The following is an 11969-nucleotide window of genomic DNA, read 5'->3' on the forward strand; positions in this document are numbered from 1 at the left end:
TTAAAAACTGGATGTCTCCTCAATCTTCCTCACCTTCCATATCCAATCAATCATTAATCACTGCCATGTATACACTCTAGGTGTCTCTCTAAGCAGTGCCTATCTCTACATCCCCATTGCCTTAATATTGTAACTTTATAAGGCAATCCTCATTTGCATTTGGGACTGTTTTGCACAACTGATTATCTTTTTTCTTGGTGTTGCTCCTATACCATCTGATGACAAACTCCATTAGTAGAGAACAGACATTGTATATATATTTGATATCTTACTCTAATGTGCACTTACTTGATGATCAGCACAATGTTTACAGAGATAAACTTTGATTCTATTAAAGAAAAACTAATATAAAAAAGTGTCAGTTAATAAATCTTTTTTTTAAATGGCATTGCCTTTAGAAGCAAAAACCAGTTATGTATGAAAACAAAAGTAATGATTTCCTTTCCCAACTTTCTAGGCTATACTATTACAAGTATTCAAAGATAGCTAGTATAGGCCATACTCTATACTAAAGCACTTCACAGAATTTTTTTTGTTTTTTTGTTTTTGGGGTTTTGGGGTTTTTTTGTTTGTTTGTTTATCTGTTTTGGTTTAGTTTGGTTTTTTTGACTAGAGATTGAACCCAGTGGTACTCTACCACTGAACTCCCTTTTATTTTTGAGACAGGGTATCAGTAAATTCCTGAGGCTGGCTGGGACTTGTGATTGTCCTTCTTCAGCCTCTGGAGACTGGTATTATAAGCATTCACAGCAATCTTCAATTAGACCATTTAATGCTCACATAACCCTACGACCTAGGTACTATTATTATTCCCATTTTTCAGATGAGGAAACTAAAACTTAATAGAGTTCATCAACTTGAACAAGATCCCAAGTTAGAAAATAGCAGGATTTTGAACCCATGTCAATGTACAACAGTACAATCATGTTCCTAAGTACTTAATACTTTTCCAAAGAAGAAAATTAAATCTGTTTTAAAACTTGAAAAACAAAAAAAACATAGAGTTTATATTTAAAAAAAGATGTTAGTTTTAAATGAAATACATGCCAAAAGAGAGTTAACATTACAGAGGTCAAGTAGTCTTCTTAGGTCTTTTTTGATTGTTCAAAAACCTTTGGGGGTGGGGGGTGGCTCAGCGGTGGAGCGCTTGCCTAGCATGTGTGAGGCACTGGGTTGGATACTCAGCACCACATAAAAATAAATAAATAAAATAAAGATATAGTGTCCATCCAACACTAAAAAATTAAAAAACGTTTAGGAAATGTTAGCAAACCAAAAAGATTCAGAGCCACAGGAAAAAAAAGGTCAAAAAAAAGTATTTCAGGGGCTGGAGTTATGGCTCAGTGGTAGAGCACTTGCCTAGCATGTGTGAGGCTATGGGTTCGATTCTCAGCACTACAGCTAAATAAATGAATAAAATAAAAAGGCCCATCAACATCTTAAAAAATATTTTTTAAAAAAGTATTTCATTAGCATGTTTCCTTTCTTGGAACATCATAATCCACAGAAATATGATTTTATTAAAATAAAATAAATGTCTAATGCCTGGGCTGAGGTTGTGGCTCAGAGGTACGTGCGAGGCACTGGGCTCAATCCTAAACTATATATAGTATCCAACCAGAAATTTAAAAAAATAATATTTTTAAAATATCTAGCGCCTGATACCTAAGTACATTCTACAATGAAATTCTACAAATATTGGACTCCTCCCACCGTAAGTCAATTTCACTTTGGAGAGTGGAAAGAAAAGTGGCAACCAACCCACTACAAGTGGGTAAATGCTCGGAAACCTCAACCTTGATCACTTGCTTACTTCCAGACTCCTATAGTAAGAGTGCAAGGCCAACGTCCAAAGCACACTGTCTATCATCCATCTTCTCTGAGGCTATGAGAAACACAGGCGCACATTTAAATTCACATGCTAACTAATAACGTTGTCCTAGATCGGGGGCTGCACACCGAATCCTCAACTTTTCATTGCAGCCACATGTCTAAAATCTGGGTGCGCAAACCCACTGTGAACCGGGCCCCTGGGCGCAGAGAGGGTGCCTGTCAGATTTTCCCGGCTGGGTGCGAGACGTGAAGGAGCAGCGGCCTCCCACCCGCTCGCCCGCCGCGCGCCGCTCCTTTTGTTGGGGTGGAGGAGGGCGGACCCCGTACCCTCCGGGACCACCGGGAGGCGGGGGGAGAGAGGGAAGGGGGGCCAAACGCGGCGGTGGCCCCCGGCTCCGGGGGTGGGGACACAAAGAATTTGGGCAGTGCCGGCTGTCGGACGCCGAGCTCCCCCACCCGCCCTCCATGAACCGCCTCGAAACTCCAGGCCCGCGCGGCCGCGGAGCCGGCAGAGGAGAGCGCGCCGTCCCCCGCCTCTGCAGCCAGAGTGGGCCAGGGCTGAAGGCCAGGATCGCAGGGCGTCAGGAGGCCTCGGCGGCGCCCGAGCACCCCGCAACCCCTCCGCCCTCCGCCAGCCGGGCCGGGCCGCGGGATCCCCGCGCTGGCGCTGGCGCCCGCGTCGCCACACCCACCCTTCTCCTAGGCCCGGCCGGGAGGGCTCTGCGCCTCTTCGTCCGGCCGCGGCGGCGCTCCCAACGCCCGGGATGTACCTGCTGATCTTCTGGGCGAAGGCGCGGCGCTCGGCCATGGCTGCTGTGGCGGCGGCGGCGGCGGCGGCGGCGGCGGGCCTCCTCGCTCGCGCTCCCTCCCTCGCGGCCTCCGCCAGTCCCGGCTCCGGACCCTGGAGGCTGGGGCTGGCCGCCGGAGCCGGGAACGAGTCCTGCCGTAAAGCTCCTTAGAGGCGCGCACGAGCAAACCGCTCCTCCCCCAGCGCGTCAGTCCCGGCGGGAGCCCCGGCTTCGGTGGGCGGCTTCGGCCGGCGGGAGCCAAGAGCAAGAAGGGGGCGTGGAGGGACCAGGACGCTGGCCCCCCCGCCTCACTGTCGCTGACCCGCACGGTTGGGAAGACCGCCGAAGAGAAGCCCAAGGGGGCAGCGACCTTGCGCGGCAGGAAAATAAGATAACCAAACGCGTGGGGGGAGCCTGGCTTTCCCTAAAAGGAAGGGAAGGAAATGGAAGATGGGCTTTGCCGAGGGGGCTGTGCTTTGCCGCTCGGGAAGGCTGGATCTGTGTTCCTGCAGCGCTCATCTCCCAGCACTTGAAAGCACTTTTCTGCCTCTACCGCTGGAGTGGGGTCTAACTGGAGGAACAATGGGGGTTTTTTTGTTTTGTTTTGTTTTTTTGTTTTTTATAGAAAAGGGGCCAGAAGAGACTTCGCTCCTGCAGAATAGTAACAGTCGATTTGTGGTGCATAGCCAGGCACAGGATCGAAGTTTTACATGCATGATTTTATGTGTGTTATCTTCACAACAGCGCTTTGAAGTAGATTGTTATTATCCCCATTTTAGAGAGAAGGAAATTGGCTCAGAAAAGCTAAGTGACTAGCTCGAGGTGGCACAGATAGTAAACTCTTCCACTGAGGCACACTGAGGTTCAATCACAGCCCAGGTGTTTTGTTGTTGTTGTTGTTTGTTTGTTTGTTTTTAGGATAGTTCGTTTCTGTTACTTCTCCTGAGTTCATTACTAACTCTTTTTGGGTATCATTATATCTATCTATCTCCAGAGGAGCGTTCATATTCTTCACCATTTTGCTGTTCTGTTAAAAAACCTCAGTGTTTACCATTGAAACTGACTTTGTCCATAAAATAGATAGTGGTCTCTTATGCCACTGTAATCTCATAGTGTCCAGAATGATTGGTTCCTAATGCATATTGACTTATTACTGAAATTATGATGAAACTAAGAAAAATACGTTGGTTTATTGTGGTAGTGTTCCTCTTAAATATTGCAAGAATTTTGTATCTGTATTGATTTATTGTTATTATATTCCCAGTGTATTCTTATGGCACATGTTGGGTACAGTTCCCTCTCTTTTTAAAATCTGTAGCTTGGAGCTATTAGGTCACTTGCCCAGTCACACAGTGAGTCAGAAGTGAAAGCCTCCATTACTCAGGTCCATAACTTCCTGTCTAGTGTTCTACTTGACTGGAAGAGTTTATTTGTATAGCATTGCTCATTCTAGTGCAAGGCTTTTAACGTACTTATATACTGGGGGAAACAGTCTATTCAAAGAGAACACATATTTGGCTTCTTCCTAAGGGTAGAACCCATCTAGATGTTCTAAAGAGTACAGATAAACAGTTTGACTTTCAGAAAGTTCAAGTCCATGAAGAACGATGAACTAGCTACTCAAAGAAGTATAAGTCTAGATTAATACTGTACCTAACCTTTAAGACCCTCCATGATGGAAACCCAGTCCTATTTACCACTTCCTTGCTATGTGACCTTGGGCAAGTTACTTAACCTCATCTCTAAAATGGGGAAAATTATACCTGCTCAAAAGGGGGTTGTGAAGATTCATTAAGTTAACTCATATAAAGTTCTTAAAGCACGACACATGGTAAGTACTAATTGATCAGCTGCCATTATTATTGTCATTGTGCATCCTACACTTAAACTTGTCCTGGATGCTTGATATTCCCTGAATCAGTTGTCTGCACTCATGCTCCCAGCCAGATGTTGTAGGCCTTTATCTCTGCTGGCCAAACATCTTTTCAGTACTCTCTTAGAGACTGACCACATTTGCTTTGAATAGTTCTTTGTATACATGACTCACTAGTTGCCAAAGTGTCTGAAAAGACATTTCATGCACTGTGAAGCTTACTGGAAACATTCAGAACAGGAAGAGGACAAGCAGGAGCCAGCTGTGAACTGGGCAGACAGAGTCTAAAGAGCACTCCAAGCAGAAGGTATGGCACCCACCTCTGAGGAAAAGACCAAGTCCAGTGTGAGCTCATATCCGTGCCCCACAGGGGTTCAGTCACAGGGAAAGACATAGATAGAACACAGCAATGGGAGTGAAAGTAGAGTTGCTGTGGCTGACAAGCACCCACACAATAGACCAACTCCCCACAATACATCTACACACACACATACACATCAGTCTCAATTCACCATACTTCTGAGGAACTGATTCCCTTCCCACCAGTTTTGAGGGTGAGCATGTGACCTAGGGCTAGCCTAGCAGACCAGCACATCCCGGTGACTTCAGTGTCTGTTTTAGGAATAGGCATATGAATCAAACCTAATTGGACTCAGTCAGAACTGAAAATGGCATTTGCTGAACACAGAGACTCCATATGAAGGAGGCCTACCCAATAGTGAAGCCAAATGCACCAAGGAGGAAAGCAAACAAAATTGAAAAAGATGAGCTCCTTATAGCATGACATATGAACCTTGGACTTTGCTGTTTTGTGTGGGGTTTTGTTTGTTTTTCAAGCTTGTTTGAGTTGGGATTTCTGTTGTTAACAACTGATAATTCTTACCTGATACAGGCCTTCATTCAACTGATATTTATGAAATATATACAGGACTAGGCCCCTGCCTCCAGGAGTTGAGTCTGGTTGAAGAGACAAATACACAGTCTGTTAAGTGTTGAAAAAGGAAAAACTTTAGCGATGTGTGTATCGTTAAGTTCCAGATAATATCAGCCTTAGCATCTGGTAAGACTAGATTATCAGGGCTGGGGTTGTGGCTCCGTGGTAGAGCACTTGCCTGGCACATGCAAGACCCTAGATTTGATCCTCAGCACCACATAAAAAATTAAATAAGTGAAATAAAGGTATCGCTGTCCAACTACAACTAAAAATTACATATTTTTAAAAAAGAAAGACTAGATTATCAGCAGAATGTTTATTTGGTAAAAATGGTGAGGGCTGGATGCAGGTTAGCCTTCTTTTAACCTTTGCAGAAAAGTGGTTGGAACTCTGGAAACATCGGTGGCCTCACCACTGGATGGGATTCAGGATGTAAGTTCCCCATTGATAGGAAGATACTAGCAAAATAACATATCAGGGCCAGGACTGGTTTGGCAGAGTAACATCAAAACAGCAATTTTTAGGTTTTTTCATTAGACATACAAGTGTTCTAAATTTCCTAATGCAGAACACTTAGGGATATGACAGGAAGCAGAAAAGGACAAAAGAGGGAAAGTCATATGAGTTCACATTCCAACCTTTATCAAGCTCAAGTTTCCCTCTTTGGAGTAGTACTAAGAAGGATTATAGCTGGGGCACCGTCAAGGTTCTAAGGCAACTACACAAAGGAGTAAAAGTGTGTCATGAGGGATAACTTGGGTCATAAGAGAACTTTTTCTGGCTTTGCAGTCCGATTATGTTCTCTTTCAGGATTTGGGGGGCATAAAGATTGTTTAACTTTTTCAAGGTTGGCCTCTAGGAAATACCACTGATTCATATAACATAGATATCCCTTCACAGGAAGCCTCTAGCAAGGCCAAATGAGCGTGGCCCAGAGGAAGGGAGGACTGGGGCATCCCGCTTGGGTTTACTTTAATCTCAAACTAGAGTTTAGGAGTTGGGCAAAAAAATCCAAGCTAGGTATACTTTTGCCTGACATTATCATCTGTCCTCACACCCTCTCCTGATACCTAGAAATGTGATTTTTTGCAAGAGACAATTCAGGAATCCTAACCCTTGCCATACTTCCCAACAAATAGCACCTGTGTTTATTCTGTTTCAAAACTCACTACAATTAATAATACTCAGTAAACTGTTCAATTACAGCCTATTAATTCTATGTACCCAGATCCTCTTCACCACTGAATTTCTCACATCTAATACACTGCCTAATCCACTGTAATCTCTCAGTAAATGTTTTTGTGTGGACAGCCATGAACTAAATTATTTTCAGATCCTACCTTAACTTACATTTTAACCCCCCAAAAGCACTTGGATGCAAGTAGTATATTAGGGAAGTATTGCTAAGAAGCTGGAATGATGGAATGGAGAGAGTGGAACAGAGGAGGCAAAGTCAGCAAATGGTGTGTTTTTGTGGTGTTACCACTGTGGGTAACCAAGGCTTTCCTGCCTGAGGTGAAGACTGTACCTCAAAAATGTCTCTCTGATGCTAGGTATGCAGCTAATGACTTCTAGACTCCTTGGTTAAAGGCTTACCCTGGGGACATTAATCACCCCCATATTTCATGCTGCAAAAAACCAAAAGATGTGGGTGTTTCAGGTGGGAAGCCAAGAGTGTGCATGAAAACTATCTATCACAGCTGCAACTAAAATCAGATTTGTGGATGAAATATGGAGCATCATAGAACATACTTGCTACTTATAAGAAATAGAACCTCATGGTTCTGCTGCTTTGCAGAGTGAAAGAGTTAAAAGTTCAGGACACCCCAGCCAAAATGGCCCACAGTCAGGCTCAGTCCTGGGCCCTGAATGTTATTTTGCTAGTATCTTCCTATCAGTGGGGAACTTAAAAAATAATTAAAAAGTTCTTTTTAAAAATTTTTTTTTAGTTGGAAATGGACACAATACCTTTATTTTATTTTATTTATTTATTTTTATGTGATGCTGAGGATGGAACCCAGTGCCTCACACATGCCAGGTGAGTGCTCTACCACTGAGCCACGACCCCAGCCCCCCCTCCCCATAATGTCTTTCTTGAGAGAGCTGTATTTTAAGTGGTCATATAATAAGGGGAAATTCTTTGACTTCTAGCTAAGAAATGTAGACTCTGATGAAATAATGAGTCTAGACCTCTACAATTCCATACAATAGCCACTAGTCACATGTGGGGAATAAAATTTAAATAAAATTTAATTTAATTTTCAGTTGTATTAGACATATTTCAGAGTACTCAATATTCACACATGGCTAGAGATTACTATATTGCACAGTGCACAGACTGAACATTTTCATCGTCATAGGAAGTTCTATTTGACAGCACAGACCCATGTATTATAGTTGCTAAACCATTAGGTAAGAACCTATTAGGTAACTTTAAATGGGTGGGTTAGGCTGGTAAGACTAGAAGTTGCTGATGAACACACATACACACTGAGTCCCCAGTGGCCATGTGTCTGCTCATATGAAGTAAAGGGATGTGTAGGATGTTGACAGCACAAACCATGAAATACACCTGGCAGAAATTTGAACACAAATCTGGTCAAGCCTCTAAATCTAACTATCAGTTTATAGAAAATACAAGAAAGGGAGTGAGGAACACATTAATGCTCTCAAATTACAATCAGCAAACTTCAGAATATGGGAAATTCTGCAGGACATGATCAGATTCATGTATGAAACATGGGGCATCATAGGACATATATTCAAGAAATAAAAGGCTGTATAACTAATTAGAACACATAAAATAAATAAATGGCAAGGAATTTTTAAATTAATAATAGAAGAACACATTACTAAAGGTAAATTAGATGGCATCAAAATTTAAAGCTTTTGTGCTTCAGAAGACACTTTCAAGAAAGTGAAGAGAAAATGCAGGACAAGTGATTTCTGCAAATCACTAATCTGATAAGACAGTGGTATCTAGAATCTGTAGAGAACTTTTACATGTCAAGAATAAAAAAGTAATGGCCCAATTTTATAAAGAGCAAACTATTTGAATAGACATTTCTCCAAAGAAGATATGCATATGGCCAGCACACATATAAGAAGATGATCAATGCCATTAGCCATTAGGTAAATGCAAATCAAAACTACAGAGAGCCTCTAGGATGAATAGAATCAAAAGAATTGTGACCCTCATATACTGCTGGGAATGTGTTTTTGTGCAACTACTTTGAAAAAGTATCTGGCAGTTCCTCAAAAGATGAAGCAGAATTATCAAATGACTGAGTAATTCCTCTCCTAGGTAGGCATCCAAGAGAAATGTGGACACAATGTCTATACAAAAACTTGTACAAGCATGTTTTTAATAGCCAACTAGTAGAAACACCCCAGATGTTGGCAAATGAATAAGTAGAATGTGGTATGTCCAACAATGGCATATTATTCAGCAATAAAAAGAAAGTACTGAAACATTGCAATATGGAATGACCCCAAAAACATTATGCTAAATAAAATATGCCAGTCACATGTTTTTGTGTAGAAAGCATATAATTTTGTTTATATGAAATGTCTAGAATAAACAAATCCATAAAGACAGAAAATAGAGCTGGGAAAAGGTAGGAATGGGAAATGACTGTTAATGGGCATAAGGATTCTTTCTGGAGTGATGAAAATATTCTAAAATTAATTGTTCTGGTCATACAACTCTCAATATACTAAAAACTATGAATTGTGTACTTAAAGTATATGAGTTGCATGTTGTATGAAATACATCTCAATAAAACTGTTATTTAAAAAAAAAGAATAAAATAGACTTTAGAGGCATATTAAAAACTGTTCTCCAGAGAAAATTGTGTGTGCATGTCTGTGTGTAGACATTCACAAAGGGAGATATTTATTATAAGTAACTGGTTTATGGAATTATGGAGGCCAAGTCCCAAACCCCTGCAGTCTGCAAGTTAGAGACCCAGGAGAACTGCTGATATAGTTTTAGTACAAATCTGAAGGCCTGAGAAGCAGGAGAGCTATTTGTATAGTTTCAGTCCAAAGGCTAGCAGACATGTTAGCCAGTCACAGTGGTACAAGTCTACAATCTCTGCTACTTAGGAGGCTGAAGCAGGAGGATGGTGAGTTCAGGCCAGCCTAGGCAACAGAGAAAGAGCTCATCTTATGAGACAGAGTGCCGCAGTCTGGCTGAGCACAATTCAGGAGCCACTTATCAAGCAGGAACAAACTTTATTTTTAGAACACTCGGAGCACCACACCAGCTCTTCAGGAATTGCCTTAGAGCCCAACTGCCACCTCAGGCACTCCCTGCAAGCACCTCCCCCAATCTCTTCCCACTCTTGAGGCTGATTGGCTGGGTCATGTGGGTGGAGCCAAAAGAGTCCCCCAATGTGTTGAGAGCCACAGCCGAAGGGGCCCCATCAAACTTCTAGCTGCCAGCAAACTTCCAGCTGCTGGCTGATGATTGGCTCACAGCGGCCCCAGCAACATCTAGCTGATTGGCTCCTCTGCGGTGATGCTCATTGGGCTGTTTCCCTGCCCTTTCAGACCACGGAGCTCCTCATTGGGGGACTTTTTTGGCTCCGCCCATGTGACCCAGCCAATCGGCCTCAAGAGCAGGAGGATTGTGGGAGGTGGGGAGAAGCTTGTGTGGGAGAGAGAGGCTTGTGGAAAGCCGGTGGTGGCAGTTGAGGCTCTGAGGGTTTTTCCTGAGAGGCTGTTTTGTTTGGCGTGTGGTTCTAAAAATAAAGTTAGTTTCTTTTGACAAGTGGCTCCTGATTGTGCCCAGCCAGACTGCGGCACCAATGAGCAGCTCCATGTTCTGAAAGGGCGGGGAAACAGCCCAATGAACATCACCGCAGAGGAGCCAATCAGCTGGTTGCTGGGGCCATGGTGAGCCAATCAGCTGGAAGTTTGCTGGGGCCGCTGTGAGCCAATCAGCTGGAATTCTGCTGGGGCCGCTGTGAGCCAATCAGCTGGAAGTTTGCTGGGGCCGCTTGGGCTGTGGCTCTCAACGCACACACACACACACAGAGAGAGAGAGAGAGAGAGAGAGAGAGAAATTGATTAAAAAAAAAAAAACCCAAGGGGCTGAAGTTGTAGCTCAATGGTAGAGCTCTTGCCTACCATATATGAGACACTGGGTTCAATCCTCAGCACCACATAAAAATAAATAAATAAAATAAAGGTACTGTAAACATCTACAACTAAAAACATTTTTTTAATTTAAAAAAAAAAAGGGCTAGGGTTGTGGCTCAGTGGTTGAGTGCTCACCTAGCACGTGCAAGGTCCTGGGTTCAATCCTCAGCACCACATAAAAATAAATAAATAAAGGTCTTGACAACTACAAAAAAAAAAAAAAAGAAAGAAAAGAAAAAGAAACCAAGAGAAAGAGACATGATGGATGATGGTTATGCAAAGAAAGGAGACAGAATCCTTTATTCTTTGCAGATGCAGACTTAAGTATTTATGGATGAAATTATATAAAATCTGGTGTTAAGTTTAATAATAATCCAACATGGACTTGGCCCTAAGTTGCTAATTGTTGCAGCTGCATGATGAGAACATGGGGATTCATTAAATCATTCTTTCTAAGTTGAAAAAAAAAAAAAGGCCCCAAAGTGAGATTGATTTCAGAAAGAACAAGACAAAGAGACAAAGAAAAAAAGAATGTTGAAAGCTCAGATAATGAACAAATTGTGTAGCCAGACTTAGAAGATCTAAGCAGCAAAGGGTTAAGGAAACAAAACAAGTAGAGGAATTATTGGGTCTAGGACCGGTTTGAAACCAATGCCAATGGCACCATACTGTCCTGATTTCATTTCATTTCACAGGGTTAAGAACCACAGACCTTCAGGGCATTATTGATTACACTATTGATTGGGGTAGAGCTGAGCCCAGAATTCTGTAGGAACAGTAGGGCAGATCTGAAATAAGCAGATCTGACTCGAAGAAAGGAAAAAAGCACAGAGTTCAAGAGAGTTAGAAAGGCTCTATCAGGTAGAGATGCTCTATGTGTTTGTAGGTTGTAGACAAGGACTTAAAGGCGAGAGTAAATTGTGAAAATATAAGACACTCTTGATAATCTTGAAGAGATAGAGGTAGCTTTAACCCACTAACTTGGGAGGGAGGAAGAAGATGGAAAACCATATAGCATTATAGAGGTGGAAATAAGACAAGTAAAGGGAGCTATATTTGCATAACATTTCATTGTCTCATTAAGTATATGTAAGGCTACTTTGTAGGGCTTCTATCATTACATGACCAAAGGTGACAATCCCTTTGTTATGTAATGTAACATCGCTTCATATCTATAAGTCCTGCCCAAATGAAAGGAGAGAGCTTAAACAGAACATGTACACCAGGGACAGGAAACTTGGAAACTATTGTGGAATTCTGCCTGTCCCAGACAGGAATCGATCTGAATCTTGAATAATTGCTATAATTTATTTAGTCTGTGAACTAAGAGTTGAGGCCTGGTAAGGGGATCTAGGGACCAGATTGAAAACTTACCATGAAACATGGACACTTGAAT

General features: G+C 42.4%; 1 protein-coding gene across 8 annotated transcripts in view; it reads right to left on the reverse strand.

Moving 5' to 3' along the window:
* Dock7 (dedicator of cytokinesis 7) overlaps positions 1–2737 on the reverse strand; it is a 200539-nt gene extending 197802 nt beyond the window's left edge. For all 8 annotated transcript variants that reach the window (XM_046451169.2, XM_046451168.2, XM_058581538.1 and 5 more), the window contains exon 1: positions 2604–2737. In XM_046451169.2, the coding sequence (XP_046307125.1) occupies positions 2604–2641 (38 nt within the window). In that variant the 5' untranslated portion in view covers positions 2642–2737. The remainder of the gene's footprint in view (positions 1–2603) is intronic.
* Between the last annotated feature and the right edge of the window lie 9232 nt (positions 2738–11969).

Source organism: Marmota monax, unplaced genomic scaffold (assembly GCF_021218885.2).
Source record: "Marmota monax isolate L192 unplaced genomic scaffold, Marmota_monax_Labrador192_F-V1.1 WCK01_AAM20220418_F8-fsc00023, whole genome shotgun sequence".
NCBI classification, from domain to species: Eukaryota; Metazoa; Chordata; class Mammalia; order Rodentia; family Sciuridae; genus Marmota; species Marmota monax.